General features: G+C 38.0%; 1 protein-coding gene across 1 annotated transcript in view; it reads right to left on the bottom strand.

Moving 5' to 3' along the window:
• COL4A3 (collagen type IV alpha 3 chain) overlaps positions 1–16,591 on the bottom strand; it is a 64,584-nt gene that overhangs the window by 22,813 nt on the left and 25,180 nt on the right. Inside the window, exons 22-33 of the mRNA XM_012749406.2 lie at positions 15,467–15,644; positions 13,184–13,276; positions 12,412–12,516; positions 10,620–10,717; positions 9,894–10,044; positions 9,424–9,537; positions 8,200–8,367; positions 6,880–6,969; positions 6,402–6,536; positions 2,678–2,776; positions 1,919–2,008; positions 1,436–1,575 (exon numbers count right to left, since the gene is read on the bottom strand). Of these exons, the coding sequence (XP_012604860.2) occupies positions 1,436–1,575; positions 1,919–2,008; positions 2,678–2,776; positions 6,402–6,536; positions 6,880–6,969; positions 8,200–8,367; positions 9,424–9,537; positions 9,894–10,044; positions 10,620–10,717; positions 12,412–12,516; positions 13,184–13,276; positions 15,467–15,644 (1,461 nt within the window). The remainder of the gene's footprint in view (positions 1–1,435; positions 1,576–1,918; positions 2,009–2,677; positions 2,777–6,401; positions 6,537–6,879; positions 6,970–8,199; positions 8,368–9,423; positions 9,538–9,893; positions 10,045–10,619; positions 10,718–12,411; positions 12,517–13,183; positions 13,277–15,466; positions 15,645–16,591) is intronic.

Here is a 16,591-nt window from a genome sequence, read left to right as displayed (position 1 = left end):
GTGTCAATCACATGATAAAAAAACTTTCAATGATTTAATATTTATTAAATCTGTACTTTAGTTTTATGATAAACCAGAACATATGAGTTTTATGGAGACTGAGAAAATTTCTATTGTAGCCAATTAAAATGCACTACTCTTACTCTGATCTGTTCAACGCATGGTTCTAAAAATTTTTTCTGGTGGTTGCCTATGAAAACCCCTACATCTCAATGGAACTATTAATTAACTAGATGTGAATGAACTCAAATAGGATTCTTCATCAAGAAAATATCTCAGTGCAAGGAATCTCTTCCTGAGATTCTTAAGTTTCTGAGAACTTAATCTAAATATAAAGAGAAAAGGAATTGTGCTCCAAGTAATAAATGGTTACTTTCTTGTGTCTGTGTGGTGTCTACAATTTTTTCTTTCTTGTTTTAGCAATTACACTGGAAGAGATAGTTGGTGAAAATCTTTAGGAAAGGTGGTATTTTATTGGCTCAAAAGAGAGGGAGAAGGTTCCCTAAGTAACAATTTTTATGTTTTGGGATCATATGCTCTTGAAAATCTGATGGAAAATGTAGACTCTCCTCTACAAAAATCTTTCAAATATTTTACATTTAATTTCAAGAGGTTGGTGGGTTTCTTGGGATCCCATAGATTTTGCTAGGGGTCCATGGAATCCCAGATTAACAACCTCTGCTTATAGGAATTTCTATTAATTATTCTCTAATGGTCTATCTCTGCCTTTTACTGTAAGTGTTATATATAGAAAGGCTGGAAAAAAAAGAAACCTAAAAAGGCAACCAAGCCCCACTGAAACATTTGGTTGATGCTTTATATAACACATTAGCAAGGGCTTTAACATATAACCTCAACTTGACAGAGCATAAACACCAAGAACATTGAGACAAGATAAAAATATTTTATGGAATGGAATGAAAATACTTAAAGTTCTAAAACATTTAAGAAAGAAAAATGTATTTACCTTCAGACTTTATTCACTTTCTAATGATGCTCTTAAGTTATTTTATTTTGTATCTTTGTTATGTTTTAATAACACAAGTATTTTTGATTATAAGATTTGGAAATTTATTTTTCTAAGTCTGTGTGGGATGAGTCCACACCAGAGACTGGCCACTTTGTATCACAAGAAAAACACTCACTGCTCTGTCAAAGTGTGTGGGCCTGTAATCACTGCCCCCTTCTGGCAGCACACTTAAATTGCAGGGACAGTGTGAGAAATTTCTTGGTGGCTGAAAGAGGCTTTCAGAAGTTGATATCTGTGTGATAGGCATCCTCAGTTGTGGAGATAGTATTAAAAAATCCAAATAACTGCCTGAAAGTACAGTAATAGCTTCAATTTTCTCTGCACACATTGAATCTGGATACTTGTTGATATTTCAGGTGCTCAATCTACCACCAAAACATAAATATTTCAGTGGCCTATATATACCGTTGGTCCTGGTGGTCCTGGCCTTGTACCTTCTGAATAACCTGGCTCTCCCTTATCTCCTTGGAGACCGTGAATACCTGGGAGGCCTGGTCTTCCAGCTTGTCCGGGGAATCCCAAAGTTCCCTTTTTTCCTTTAGAACCTGAAATTAGGGGGGAAAATCAGGTAAAACAAGTAAACATGGGGATCTTGAAGTGTTCCACTTTTGACCTTTGGGTAAACCACCCTTCTCTCAAGAAGTTGTTTTTTCAGAATCACAAATGCATCAGGTAATTACAATGGATGATTTTTATATAGCATCAGTATATATTTTGTTCTTACTCATATTCTAGATGCACACAGTGCATTTGCCCAAAAGCAAATCTAGTTGTTTTACATAAACTTTCTACCAGGTGGAAAACTAAAACAATATACAACACAGAATATCTAATGTTGCAACCCCATCATGAGCTTGTAGAGGCTCACAACAGGACCTTATACATTACCTGGTACACCCATGTTCCCCACGCTTCCTGGCATGCCACGTGGCCCAGGTTCTCCAGGACTCCCAATACTGCCAAGATCTCCTCTGGGGCCTTGAGAAGAAATAAATAGTCATATGTCCTATATAGGTGCTAGGCACAGCAACAAAAAATATTTGTTGCATGCATGAATGAATAAATCCAGAACAGACAAACCAGCTGGTTCAGGTACTTGTTTAGCTTCCCTTTTGCCTTCAGATAAGGAGGGAAGTGGGGATTTGGAACACATAAACCTAGAGCAAGTTAGATTCCTGTCAGCAGGCCTGGATTTTAGACATGGAAATCATCATAGGATCAACACCAGCAGGAAAGACCAGGCTCCTGTGACCATATAGTAATATATTTTCAACTGCACACTGAAGTTTTATTGCCATATTTTGTTACTGAAGTGGTTATGGGAATAGTGGGCTACTTTAATTATTTAAAAATTATTTTACAAACTCAATAACTTGTGTAAAAAAAGAAAGAGGCAAATCTAAAAACGTCTAAAGTATTATCTAATTTTTATCTCTGATATGTGATACTGTGATAAATTATAATTTAAACATATACCCATAATTCCAGAATAAAATGTTAAGGAAAAAAGGAAACTATGTGTAAGTTAATAATTTTTAGTTAATACATGCCTACTATAAACACCTTCATTTTAGTTTAATTCTTTTTATTACATTTACATCTAGGAAAACTTGAGACATGCCATTTATATTCAAGAATCAGCTATACCTGGTGGTCCTGGTGGCCCATGTAGTCCTTTGAGGCCTTTTAAACCTGGTAACCCTGGAATGCCTCTGTTTCCTTTCTCACCTGGATTTCCTGCAAATCCTAAAGTTGAAAACCAGGTAGTAAAAATACAGGTTAGAATTTTATCAGACTCATCCACATCCTGGTTTAAACTGATGGGATATTATTATAAGACAGCATAGCATATCTCTTAAGATCACGGAGGAATGTTGGCTTCTATCTTTTTAAGAGGAGTATTAAATCGGATAATATGTGCAAAGCATTAGCACAGTGCCTGCCATAAGTTAGTCCTAATGAACACTAGCAATTTTCGTAAAACTTACTCTTTAAAACATTTTAAGAAGTAGCAGCCTAAATACCTCTTCTTTTTTTTATATAGTGAAGACAGAGCACTATTTACTGCCCTATTTTCATCTAGGCTATTTCCTTCTCAATCCATGTATTAAAATTATCATTTATTAAGTATTAGGTAAGTCAAAGGCCTTACCCAAAATCACACTGCCAATCAGCTATAACAGTGGGATTTGAATCCAGTTCTGCATGGCTGGAAAGCTCATAAACATCAAGGACATCATTCTACTCTCCCTAAAACAGGATTTTGATCATATTTTTCTCCTGCTCACAAATCTCTGTCGAATATCTATTACCTACAGAGTAGCATGAGCATTCTACCATCTGTCTGCAGCCGGGCTTTGTGCCTTATCACAAGCAGATTCACTTCCTTTGGCTGTTTTCCTGCTTATATTCTTATTCATTCATTCACATATGGATTAATTATCTAATTAATATACAGGTCTTGTGTTGAGAACTGAAGATATAAATAAATCATGTCCTCTTTCCCCAAGTTTCCAGTGTTTAATTGTGGAGACAGCCAAGTAAACAACTACTGTCCAGTGAGATGAGTTCTGCAATAGAGTTGTGCACAATATACTCCAGGGAAGAATTTCTGGAAGAGGGGATATTTTTTAGCTCAGTCTTGCTGACCAGGTGAGAGCTAATTGGGTAGAGGAGACATGGAATGGCGCAGGATTCCCAGGCAGGAAAAGAGCATGTGCAAAGGAGTAATGAGTGTCAGAGGTTAGATTGTTTTGTTTTGCAACCTTTGTTTTTTCCATTTAAGCCATTTATCACAATCTAAAAATAAACATTGTTTAACATGTTCATTTGCTTCAGGTTTTTTTGTTTTTTTAGGGATTGGCAAAATATAGCCTTTGGGCCCAATCTGGCTAGGTTTTGTATGGCTTGAGAGCTAAGGATGGTTTTTAGATTTTTAAAAAGTTATAAAAACAAAACAAAACCCAAAGAAGAATATGCAACAGAGGCCATATGTGATCCACAAAGCCTAAGACATTTACTAACTGGCCTATATAGAAAATGTTTACAGGCTGGGTGTGGTGGCTCACGCCTGTAATCCTAGCACTCTGGGAGGCCGAGGCTGGCAGACTGATCAAGGTCAGGAGTTCAAGACCAGCCTGAGCAAGAGCAAGACCCCGTTTCTACTAAAAAATAGAAAGAAATTAGCCAGACAACCAAAAATACATAGAAAAAATTGGCCGGGCATGGTGGTGCATGCCTGTAGTCCCAGCTACTTGGGAGGATGAGGCAGGAGGATTGCTTGAACCCAGGAGTTTGAGGTTAATGTGAGCTAGGCTGATGCCACAGCACTCTAGCCCAGGCGACAGAGTGAAACTCTGTCTCAAAAAAAGAAAAAAAGAAAAGAAAAGAAAATGTTTACAGATCCATAATGTCTCCCCCACCCACCAAATTATAAGTTTCATCATGATTAGGAGACTAAGTCTGCTTTGTTCACCTCTGTATTCAGGACGTAGTAAAATGCTAGTTCACAGGTACTAAACAAGGATTGTTGAGTACAGTCATGTGATGTGGCTGGAGAGCTAAGCAAAGGACAAGTGGTGAAGAAACTTGTATGCCAGCCTAAGAAGTTTGAATTCTTAAAGCAAAGAGAGCCTTGGAAAGATTTTAAGCTAAAAGTTTTATTTGCTTATCTGAATTCTACTCATAATTTAAGTCCTCTTTCAGGGAGGTTTCTCTGACTCCCCCAGGCACTACGTCTTCTGCTTCCTGACTCAGCTTCCACGGGGCTCACCGCCAGTGGTACCTGGCAACACAGTGACGAGGCCAAGTGTGGGCTTGGGAACCCACCATGTCACTGTGAGGTCCAGCGCCTACTTCCTATCACAGCGACATTGAGTAAGTAACTTGACCTCTCTATTCCCCATCTGTAGAATGGGATGACAGCAACAGCAGTACCTACTCCTAGGATTGTAGCGAGGACTGAATGGGTTAATATTTTGTAAAACTTACAACAGTTCCTCCACGTGGTTAAGTGCTACATTGGTCTTTGTTAAATAACGTAACAGTACTAATTTGCACCTTGTGTTATTCATTATCTTTTCATATATATGCCTAAGTCTCATGCAGACTCCTTCAGGTCAAGACAATGACTGTGCTTATTTGGACACTCAAGATCTCTCCCACATTTGCAGTGAAGATCTTTAAGTCAGAAATTCAGATTTATATAAAATGGATCATACTGAAATTAGAGAGACCTAGACAATATGTTGTCTCTCTATCTCTCTCTTTTTATTTGGTTTTAATCTATGCTCCTTGGCTATGCATTTGAAAAGCCAAAAGAGAACACACAGAACAGCCTCGATACATACTGTACTTTGAGTGAGTAAAAGAATTTTGTTAGAAGCATAGAAATAGCATGTGTCCCTCTATACTTTACAAAAGAAATTCTTTAATTGTAAATTAGTATTCACTGTGCATTTATGCTGTGAGAGCCAAATTTTTGGCTCACATAGGCATAGATATACTATGCATATGTTTTTTCAAAATGTTTCTAACCCTGATTAAATAATCTAGAATAGTCTAGTGAGATGATGTCTGTGCAGTCAGTTTATAAGGACTAGAAATTTGAGTCAGTATTTTGTTTTTCATATCTTGGCTTAGACCAGTTCTAGGAAAGTTTTATAAAATTCATATTACTTTCTATTTTATTGCTATCCTCTGTCTGCACCAGAACTAAACTATGTCTTCAACACCAGGTTAAATAGGAACTACTCAAAAGTTTTTCCTTTTTAACTCTCTAGGTTAGTCTTTTCATCGTGGTCTGCAGCACTCCGTGCAGAATTTTTAAAGCAAATCTTCATTCAGACTACAAATCCTTAAGTGGTAAAGATATAAGTATTTATTGAACACAATCTCATTTCTCAAAATTTATTACAAATTTCTCAAAGCTTGATATGATTTTGCAATTGCAAACACATTTTTCTTGTATTCCTTCCCTGCTATGAAAGTCTGCAAAGGTAACATTTTACCCAGTAATTCTCTGTTTTCTAAAGTTACTTGGGATTAAATTTGGTCAACAAGACTGCAAGAGAGGCCTTCATAAAATCTGGTTTTAGATTGATTATATTGACTATATAACAATCACAAAAAACTTATCCTGGTAGTTAACAGGATAAAGTTGAATTTGGGTAGAGGTTTTAATTTCAGCTGGAGAAGTTTATTTTATTTTGTTTTATTTTCATTTTTCAGAGATGATTATATTACTCCTGTTGCCCAGGCTAGGCTTGTACTCCTGGCCTCAAGCGATCAATCTCCCAAAGTTCTGGGATTACAGGTGTGAACCACTGTGCCCAGCCTGGTGTTCTGATTCTAAATGTAAGAAATTCTTTACCTTTTTGACCTGGTTCTCCTTTGTCCCCCTTTAAAAGGGTTATCTGAGACGGACCCGGGTTCCCTTTGTCTCCTGGGTCCCCTTTTGCTCCTGGGTGTCCTCTCTTGCCCTTTACTCCTGGAACTCCAGGGCTACCTAACAGACAGGAGTAACAACATCAGGTCCTGGGTTCATAGGGACTCGAAACTTAACAGTGATCACAATAAAACAGAGCAAAGCAAACAAACAAAAAAAGGCTAACAGCATTGAGAACTTGATAAATAGTTTGCCCAAACAGGCAGCCCTGTAAGTATAGTGGTATCAGCCTGCAAGGAGAAAATAGGCTTCCATTCAGATGGGAAAAGGATACAGAAAATTAAATACATTGTTCTCTCAGAACTATTTGTTCTGCAAAGAATGAAATGTAACTTATTTTGCTGCTAAATAAATGGCCATTGTCGATGCCTCCTGATAGCTGGAAAGACGCTCCATCACCTACCCCTTTGACCTGGGGTGCCTGGGTTCCCAGGTGGCCCCGGGGGGCCAGTGGCTCCAGGATAGCCCACCATCCCGACCACTCCATTTTCACCTGTGGAAACAAATGAACACCCAGCAGCACGTGTTGTACAGAAGGATGAGAGAAGCAAAATATTCCATAAAATAAAAAAAATTATACTTAGAAGGTGAGACTGGGAGTTGAAAGAATGGTTTCTGTAAATAGGAAAATAACCATATTTGTCTAGGAGATGGATCAGTAAATGGCCTTTTTTACTTCATGTATGTGGATGTCATGGGTAGCAAGCCACATGTGTGGATGAGACTAGATTGTGGTAAAGTTTTGGAGCATTCCATCCTCCCAACCCCTGACCAATGGCTTTCTATTATATCCCTTTATTTTATTTTCTTCATAGCACTTGTCTCAAGTGGACCTTGGTTCTTAAATGTATTTGCTATTCCTCCTCTACTATGGGCAGGGGACACTTGTCCCTGATGTGTCCCTGGAGCTTAGAACAGTGCTGGCACATGAAAGCAGCTCAGTAATATGAATGAAAGGAGAATTTGCTGATTAAGTTGTTCTGGGCTCTTCTCTGGAGGGGAGATCAGTGAGGTCCTTAGGTTATGAGGAAATTGTTAGAATATTCTTCCCAAACATGTAAACTACAAAAATAGCCATGAAATAAAAAGGATTATAAAGGAATATTATTAAAAACTCCATGGCAACAAATTGGATAACTTAGACCAAATGGACAAATTCCTAGAGAAACACAGATTACCAAAACTGACTCAAGAAGAAGTAGAAAGTCTGAAGATACATATAAGAAGTGAAAAGATTGAATTAGTAATTTAGAGACTTCCCACAAAGAAATGACGGATTCTACCAAATGACTTCCCTGGTGAATTCTACCAAATGTTTAAAGAGTATTAATTCTTCACAAACTCTTCCAGAAAATATAACAGGAGGAAACATTTCCCAACTTGTCCTGTAAGGCCAGCATTACCCTGATACCAAAACCAGACAAAGAAATCACAAGAAAAGAAAACTACAGACCAATATCCCTTGTGAATATAAATGCAAAAATTCTTAACAAAATACTAGCGAACATATTTAGTAGTATTATAGTATATAAAAGGGCTTACAGAGCAAAAGTAGCCACATCCTGGGTGATCGTGAAGTGTGATCATCCCCCACCACCCCACACTAACTGAAAGAAAAGCATAGCATCAAAAGCCTATGCCTCCATACAGTTTACAGAGCCACCTTAAGGGGAAAGTGTGGAAGAAGATGTAAGACAAAAAATTAACACACAGAAAAGGATACCTGGTGGCCCTACAAATCCTGGGTTTCCTGAATATCCTTTTTGACCAGGTGGTCCTATCTCGCCTCGATGACCCGGCATTCCCGGTGGTCCAGGTGCTCCAGGAAGTCCTGACCTATCCAAGCCTGGAATCCCCGGGTCTCCCTTTGGCCCTGTTTCACCTCTCCTGCCTGTATATGGATAAATGGACAAATAAATGAATTAACACACAAGTGCTTTCTCCACCAACTCCAGAAATATTTTATCACTGTAGATATTTAACTGTGTGATTTTGGGTAAATTGCACACTTGTCTCTCTCTCCCCCCCACACACCATTTATTTATTGATTGATTGATTCAGTGTCCCCCTCCATAAAATTTTTGAGATTCCTTCTGGATTTCACACTCTCTGTTTCAATGATTCATGCAGTAGTAAAAGTGTAGTATTTATATCTGTTTCCTAATCCTGCAGGCACATTCTGGGACTACACTTTTTGACTGTGGCTCAGTCTTTAACCTGCGGAAGGCATACAGAGCCACTCACTTGGAGGTGAGCCTCTGGATGCTTCTGGAAACAATAATTGCACTGTTATAACAATTAAGGTCTTGGCCAAAAATTTATCTGTGAACGTATAAGCAGTGCGATAGCCCACGGACATTAATTTTTCCCAGAAACAGTTCACTAGGTCTGGTTGAGAAGGTCCAAATGACAAAGCAAGTTACCCATTGTCTGGAACATCCAGCCTCTGTCATTTAGATTTACTTTCACATCCTTTCTTTCATGTCATGTATAAAGCATCAAATACACATTTTAGTCTGTAATTTTTAAAACTGGTATCTTTGCTCTACATTTACTCTATTTTAATAATTAGGATAAATTGACACTTAATATACTTATGGAATATGAAAGGTAAAATGTTTTCTGAAAGTTTATATGTATGTAAATACACATCTATCTTTCTCTTTATCTCTCTCTCTATATCTCTATCTAATCTATCTTCAGTGTTCACACTTTCTTGCATAAAGACACAAACCAACTCACTATCTTAACTTCCTCTATAGGCGGCACACACTGCCATGTGCATCAAATCCATGACAGCAAAGTTTACATTTCTGAAATAACATTTCTCCCTGAATGGTGGTCAGGACTTGTTGCTGGACAGTTCCCATGGCGAGAAGCAAAGTCCAGAGCAGGAGGCCCACGTCACCTGCCCGGCTGGTGACTGGCATCAAGGCCCTCCTCCTACCTTCTTGCCCCTTTAATCCATTTAATCCTGGAAGTCCTGGAGCTCCCCTGGGACCGTCTATGCATCTTCCTGGGGGTCCTGGTTTTCCAGGTGGTCCAGGCTGCCCTGGATCTCCTGCAAAAGAGAGTCCAAGAGCATATTCAGCTGCCCAAACTAAAGGTTCTGGTATTGCCATACCAATCATTCTTCTGTAACATTTCCCCCCTAAATCAGACCTATATTGAATACCATATTTAATACTATTAATTGTAGAGGGCACTGGTGAAAAAGGAAAAAAGGAAGGAAGAAAGAAAGAAGAAAGAAAGGTAGAGCAGTAACATAGAATGGGAAATTAGGTCCCACAGAGTCTACTGATTGAACTAGAAGATTATTTGAGAAGAATCCTTCGCCCCTAGAGCACCTACACGTTCAGTTTGCTGCATTTTAGCCGAGCTCACAGTGGAGAAAAGTAATCACACTTGCTATTGTACCTCGTGGTCCATCAAGCCCTTCATTTCCTGGAGTTCCAGGGAGACCTGGAAGTCCAGGGAGTCCAATTTCTCCATTTTCCCCAGAATTGCCTCTTTCTCCTGGAAAACCTGGTGTTCCTGGTTCTCCAGGCATGGCTAGTGCTGGTTCTCCCTATAGCACAGAAATTGTGTTAGTTTTACTATATAATGCTTCCAAATCCTCACTGATACTGACTCGTCTTCAGGGCTATTTACTTGAAAATAACCTCTCTGTTACGGAGGCTCTTGGTCCCTTTCGCACGGAAACCGCCAGTCCATCGACTTGCCTTTTTCAACTCTAGTTGCAGACTTTTCTATAAAATTATGCTTAATAATGCTTCAGGATACAGAGCCTCCATTTTTTTTTTCAGAAGACTGTAGGATTGTGTGTAAACAGAAAAATCTAGATGTCTTTACTTTTGATAGCTTTTCTCATGGCTACCCACATTTCTTTCTAGAGTTCTCCCATTTTAAGTACTGTTTATGAAGGTTTTAAGGAAGAAAGAAATGGAAACCTGCCTTCTAACACCTTCTATTTTTCTTTCTAAAAGGGAGGATGCTTTTAAAAGTATTTAATATCTTCATCAACTGCAAATACACAGATAATTTCTACACACAGAGTGTCCTGCTGGTGGGGGCATCCTAACTGACCAATTATGGTCGCCCCTCCCCTCCCCTGTGGCAGTCTGAGTTTTAATTCTTACAGACCTTGGGTCCTGGGGGTCCTGGCTCTCCAGGTAACCCTGGCTCTCCAATTTTTCCAGGACAACCCAGTGATCCTTTTGTTCCTGGAAAACCTCGGTCTCCTACAGAGAAAAAAACAAATGTTGCAGGTTTTGTCTTATTGAAAGATCCTGAGCATTAAGTCTTTTATCTCTTAATCAGCTAGAGATATTTTTACAAAAGCTTGAATGACGAGAAAACCAACTGATAAGTTAGCAATTTAAAAAATCAGTTCCAAGTCATATTATATTGGTTCCCAATTTAGAAAAATTACTTTCTTTATTTTTGTTGTTTAGTATGCTACAATTTTGGTTCAGCAATTCTTCAAACCACTGATGCTGATTGACCATCTGACTAGATTTGTTTGTGAAGCATATTTTACATAGAGTATATAGGTAAATGGATTTTTACGTGTGTATTCATGACCCAGACCAAGATATGGAGCTTTTGCAGCACCCCAGGTAGCTGTTCTCAATAAGTGTTGCTCAAGAGAATTAAGTCCCAATGCCCTAATGCATCCATTGTATGTAATGAATTAACTTCTTCTTATGCATTTATATTAACCTTAATAATAGGATAATTGAGAAAGAAGTCACGCATCATATTCTATGTTATGTGGTTCAGACGGGGAAACCCTCACGAAGCAAGGTATATTCAGAGAGTTCCTTTCTGTTCCTAATTTGACCATTGTTAAATTCACAGTTAGTTCATGGGATTCATTGGATTCCATTGTGAAATCGTAAATCTCCACTTTCAAGGTGCTTTTAGGCTAGTTCTTGTTCCCATAGTCTACAGTCTTCTTCCAGAGAGTGAATGCATAGAGTTTCAAACCTAGTCATTTATTAATGCAGGGTCCAAGAAGAACTAGGTAAAAATATCAACTAGGCTTCATTACTTCTCAGATTATTAGGAAGAAATCCAAGAAATTGGACTCAAAGACCATATAAAAAATGTGATTATGTTTTCCATTTAAAATACTCATAAATTAAAATCAGTATTCTCATATTTTGGCAGAATTCATATATATTAAACATTGATGACTTATTAATTTAAGAGATGAAACACCAAAAGTTTTATATTTTGACAAGCATTCTAAATAATATTGAAACAAACATGAAATTATCATAAAACCTTCAGTTCTGTGCGACAACCCAGGGACTGAGGTTATTCATATGTCATCCTGGGTGGGACTCTGATATACTCGCCAGAGGGGAGCCTTAGCTCTCAACATCTGGATTTTTTGGGAGAGTTTCCCCTTTGAGAGGAAACAGCATTTTTTCCTAAAGGAAAATAACTTCCATAATCTATTGAGAATCTATGAGGAAATCAGCTATCTGTAATTTAGTAGTTCCTTTCATATTAAAAAAAAAAAGAAATGTATAAAGTGAGAAATGTATAAATATAAAAAGTGTGGACATTTATTAAGAAGTAACAAAAGAACTTTATAATCTGACAATGAAGAAGAATCACTATTTACCATTCTGGTGAAGTTCCTTCCAGTAGTTTTCTATGCATTTTTAAACATACAATTGAACTGAGACGGCATAAATCAATGTGAATTCTGCCTTTTCACCTAACATCATTGTAAGATTTTTGACCCCTATTTAATACTTGGAAATATTGACATTTTAAAGGACATTATGGCTAGTTCTTATTTTATTCACTTTATATCATATAGTATATTTATATCTTTATATTCTATTTTATTCAATTTATTTATACCTATACCTTCTAAATATCAACAATGAACCTTAGGTTTTAAAATTTTTTAATTTACCCTTAGGTCCAGGAGGCCCAGGAAATCCAATTCTTGAAATTCCCGGTTCACCATCAGGCCCGGGAAGACCAGGATCACCATACTTTCCCATGGATCCAGGAATGCCTTAAAAACACAGACACACAGCCCTCCACATCAGCAACTTGCCTGCGTCTTGTTTAAAAAGAAAATGTCTAATTTCTCTGTGTCATCCCAGCCCTTTTGGAAAATTAAGGAATAATTTTTAACATAACCCCAACTGTATACCCTTCCTCCCCACCCCCCTATCCAATGAACTAATCATGAGGAGCTGCAAAGAGTTTTAACAATATAACTTAATTTCTAAAAGGAAGTATTCCAGACATCTTGAACTTTGTAAGTCTCCTTCCATGCATGCAAAATTCAGTTTTAGATCACACTGGCGAAGAGATTAAGTTTTTCAATGAAGATGCTATAGGAAGTATAATGATTCATTGCCAAAGGGCCAACATTGCTTTCTCCCCTACCCCTAACACTACGCATAGATTGTTCTTCTCTAGAATTCCTCTGAAGTCATTTTACCAGTTCTACTTTGGAACTTTTATAGCAGAAGCACCAGCAGGAATAATTTGGAGAACCTCAGAGAACGACAGCAAGCCCCTGCCTGCTTGCTTGTTATCTGACAGGGCTCTGCCCTGCGCTCTCTTTTGAAGGCAATGAACAGAGCTTTTACTTACAGTGGGAACAGTATTTTTCCAGAGAGTCAGGGTACTGCCTGATGCCATGTACCTGATTTGGCAAAGGGGTTACTCACCGGGTGGACCTCGGGAGCCGGCATGGCCAGGGGGTCCTGGGGGTCCCGGGGGGCCTGGAACTGGTGTTGACACACTGAATTCTCCCCTAGGACCTTAAGGAAATTTGTGATTATAAGATCGAGGTGCACACTGAAGATTTCCTTAGATGATAGGGGGAAATTTGATTATAAACATATCCCAAGGGAAACAGAAAATAGTCCCTGCTTCTACAGGTTTCAAAGCTAGCATAAGGAAGACCAGCACATAGAAAGTTTCTTATTCAATTAACAAATGTTATAAGTATATGCTATTGTCTAAGTTTTGTTTTAATTAATAGTCCAACATGCTGGTCTAGTGAAAGAAAGCCTATTCTACAGTTTGTACTATGGAATTAAATTTAAATGTTAGTGAATAGGCTATTTATTTATTAGGTGACTAGTTTTCACAGGAAGTCAGCATGATCCATTGAACAAAACAGTAAGTTTTGATGTGGTAAAGACCATGCGTGTTTGAATCTTGGTTCTGCTATAAGATCTGTGAGCTTGGACACTTTTCTTAATCTCTGATAAATTCCTCATTCTGTCTTGGAGGGAACAATATCTACCCCAGCAGGTAAGGATTTTAGATAATGTTCTGTCCACGGTGGCCAACAGAAAAACAGTAGCCAACATTAAAAACATATTAGTGGTAAGTGTTGTCCATATAGAAAAAAATAGGTTTACAGTGTGTGATGGGAAAAATTTAAGAATATATTTCATGACAATGGGTTCCAAAGAATAGAAGAGCATTTGATGATGGATTAGAACAGGAGTCAATAAGCTTTAATAATTTAGGTTTTGTGGTCCACATCTATTCAACTACTCAACTCTGCCACCATAGCACCAAAGCTGCCAGAGACAACACATAAATAAGTAAGTGTGGCTGTGCTCCAGTAGATTTTATTTATGAACACTGTAATTTGAATTGCATATAATTTTTGTATATTACAAATTATTATTAAACATTTTTTTTCAATTATTCAAAAGTGTAAAAACTATTCGTAGCTTGCAGGCTACACAAAAACAGTCTGTGGGCTAGACTTGGACTATGGACCACCATAGTTTGCTAATCCCTGAGTTAGACTTATTCTTCTCGGCAGCCTCCAAAGTAAGGTGCAGAGAAAAGTAAATAAATATACATATTTATTATATGCATAGAAAGAGACATAAAATAAGATTTACATAAAGAGAGAAATGATGCATACAACTTATAATATGAATAATATGGCGATGTACACTCAGTTTTACTGATGAGGGAGACACTAAAAAATGATTGATTGGTTCATGCGTGTAATCCCAGCATTCTGGGAGGCTGAAGCGGAAGGATTGCTTGAGGCCAGGAGCAAGAGCGAGACCCCATCACTACAAAAAATAGAAAAATTAGTAGGCTACAGTGGTGCATGCCTTTAGCTCTAGCTACTCAAGAGGCTGACGCAGGAGGATGGCTTGAACCCAGGAGTTCCAGGTTGCTGTGAGCTATGATGATGTCACTGCACTCTAGCCTGGGCAACAGAGCGAGTATAAATTTTTCTTAAAAAGGGAAAAAAGATAAAATAAGGAAAAGATAAAAAATGATTTGGATGCCACAAATTTATTGGGTATTACCCTTTGAAATGACTTGAGAAGTAAATGATCATAGTGGCATTCTTTATTTAAACCTGTTGGTATTGTGCTATTTTCATCTCCTGCCATACTTTTGGCCACAGACAAACATTAAGGATCTGATTCCTCTTGAATACAGAGCCATGTTCAGTTTATGGGGATCTCAAAAGCTATTTGGACTTTCTTTAAAACTATTATCAGACAACTTTGCATCATTTATCTTAGATATTTTAAGGTTTTATTTAAAACCTGCCTATTGAGTTATGGACCAAAAAGACCAAATTTGCAACAAGACTAGTGGGCGCTGAAGGCCTGGAAGAGGCTTCCCAAGACCAGTTTCATAGGTTTTTGCCTCCCCTTTCTTTATTATGTTTATCATAACTGCCTTCCACTCATCACTTAGGATCTGTTCATTCTATGTACTTATATCCGTAATAGAGATTGACTATCCTAGGAAATGTCAGTTGAATTGCCCAGTTACTGGGAAAAATGGTTTTTCTCCACCATATCCTATAAGTTCTTTCCCAGTGTCTATGAATTGACATGTTCCATTTGTTAGAAGCAAGTTTCTATATTTTCATTCATCTTGGAGGAGCTTCCTTAGCTCTAGGAACCACCAACCCACTCCACAGGAAAACAGGACTGGAAAGAAAACTAACCAACCGGCTTCTCCGGGTGGTCCAGGGGCTCCAGGAACTCCTTGGGTGCCCTTTGGACCAGGCTCTCCCTGGGGTCCATAGCCAGGTGGTCCAGCCGGTCCAGCTGGTCCTGCAGGTCCTGGGGACCCAGGGGAGCCAGGATCCCCTGGAGGACCCTGGTCTCTCTTCTCACCACGTGGAGCCTGTGACAATAGGAATGTGGATAGTGTTTCATTCCAGTATCTTCTTACAACAGGTTAATCATACCCCAAGCATGAATACTAGCTAGGCTGTCATGGAGAAGATCTTAAATTAAAAAGCAGTTGGCATTTGATGGGAATTATTAATAAAATAAGAGCACTGAAGGTTTTATGCTGTTTTATGCCCTTTGGAATTTGAATTCAGGTTTTAGTGGCTATTCTCCTATGGGAGACATGTCATTGTAGGATAGCTCAAGTGGGACTGAAGACAGTTCCAAGTCCATAAGATGTTGCTAAGGTCAAATTGGCCAACAGTTCAAATGGCTTTAGAGCTGATATTCATGCTAATGTTACATTTCTAAAGTAAAACTAGGACAGCAAACCTTTATTTGTGTGGCTTTCACCAGATATTTTCATTACAAAGAAGGTATTGCACCTGTGTTAGTGTCTTCTCATAAAATGTCTCTCTTTTTTAAAATGTATACACTGTAACTTTCAAAAATGAGCTGTGTATTTTTAAAGAAGTTGAATTTGATAAATTCAGTTGAAGCACCTTCTCCCCAACATGGTCCCCCAGGACTTTTGATTCATTGTTCAATATCTTCATGGCTAAGTGGTGTTTCTCATATATATATATATATATATATATATATATATATATATATATATATATATATATAAAATGATAGAGTGTAAGGCTCAACAAATCATCTTCTTGATTTCCTCTCATTTACTTTCTGGAGCATCTTTTTGTTTGTCTGTTTGTTTTTTTATTTTTATTTTTGCATATTATGGGCGTACAAGTGTTAAGGTTACATATATTGCCCATGCCCCCCACCCCCCTTGAGTAAGAGCTTCAGGCATGTCCATCCCCCATCTGGAGCATCTCTATAAAAACTAATAAAGAAAAATTAGTGAGATGCAAATGGGGGCATCATACGATCTCTGTT

Source organism: Microcebus murinus, chromosome 8, assembly GCF_040939455.1.
Source record: "Microcebus murinus isolate Inina chromosome 8, M.murinus_Inina_mat1.0, whole genome shotgun sequence".
In the NCBI taxonomy this organism is placed as follows: Eukaryota; Metazoa; Chordata; class Mammalia; order Primates; family Cheirogaleidae; genus Microcebus; species Microcebus murinus.
The sequence above is the reverse complement of the archived record's forward strand: the minus strand, read 5'-3'. Positions and strand labels throughout refer to the sequence as shown.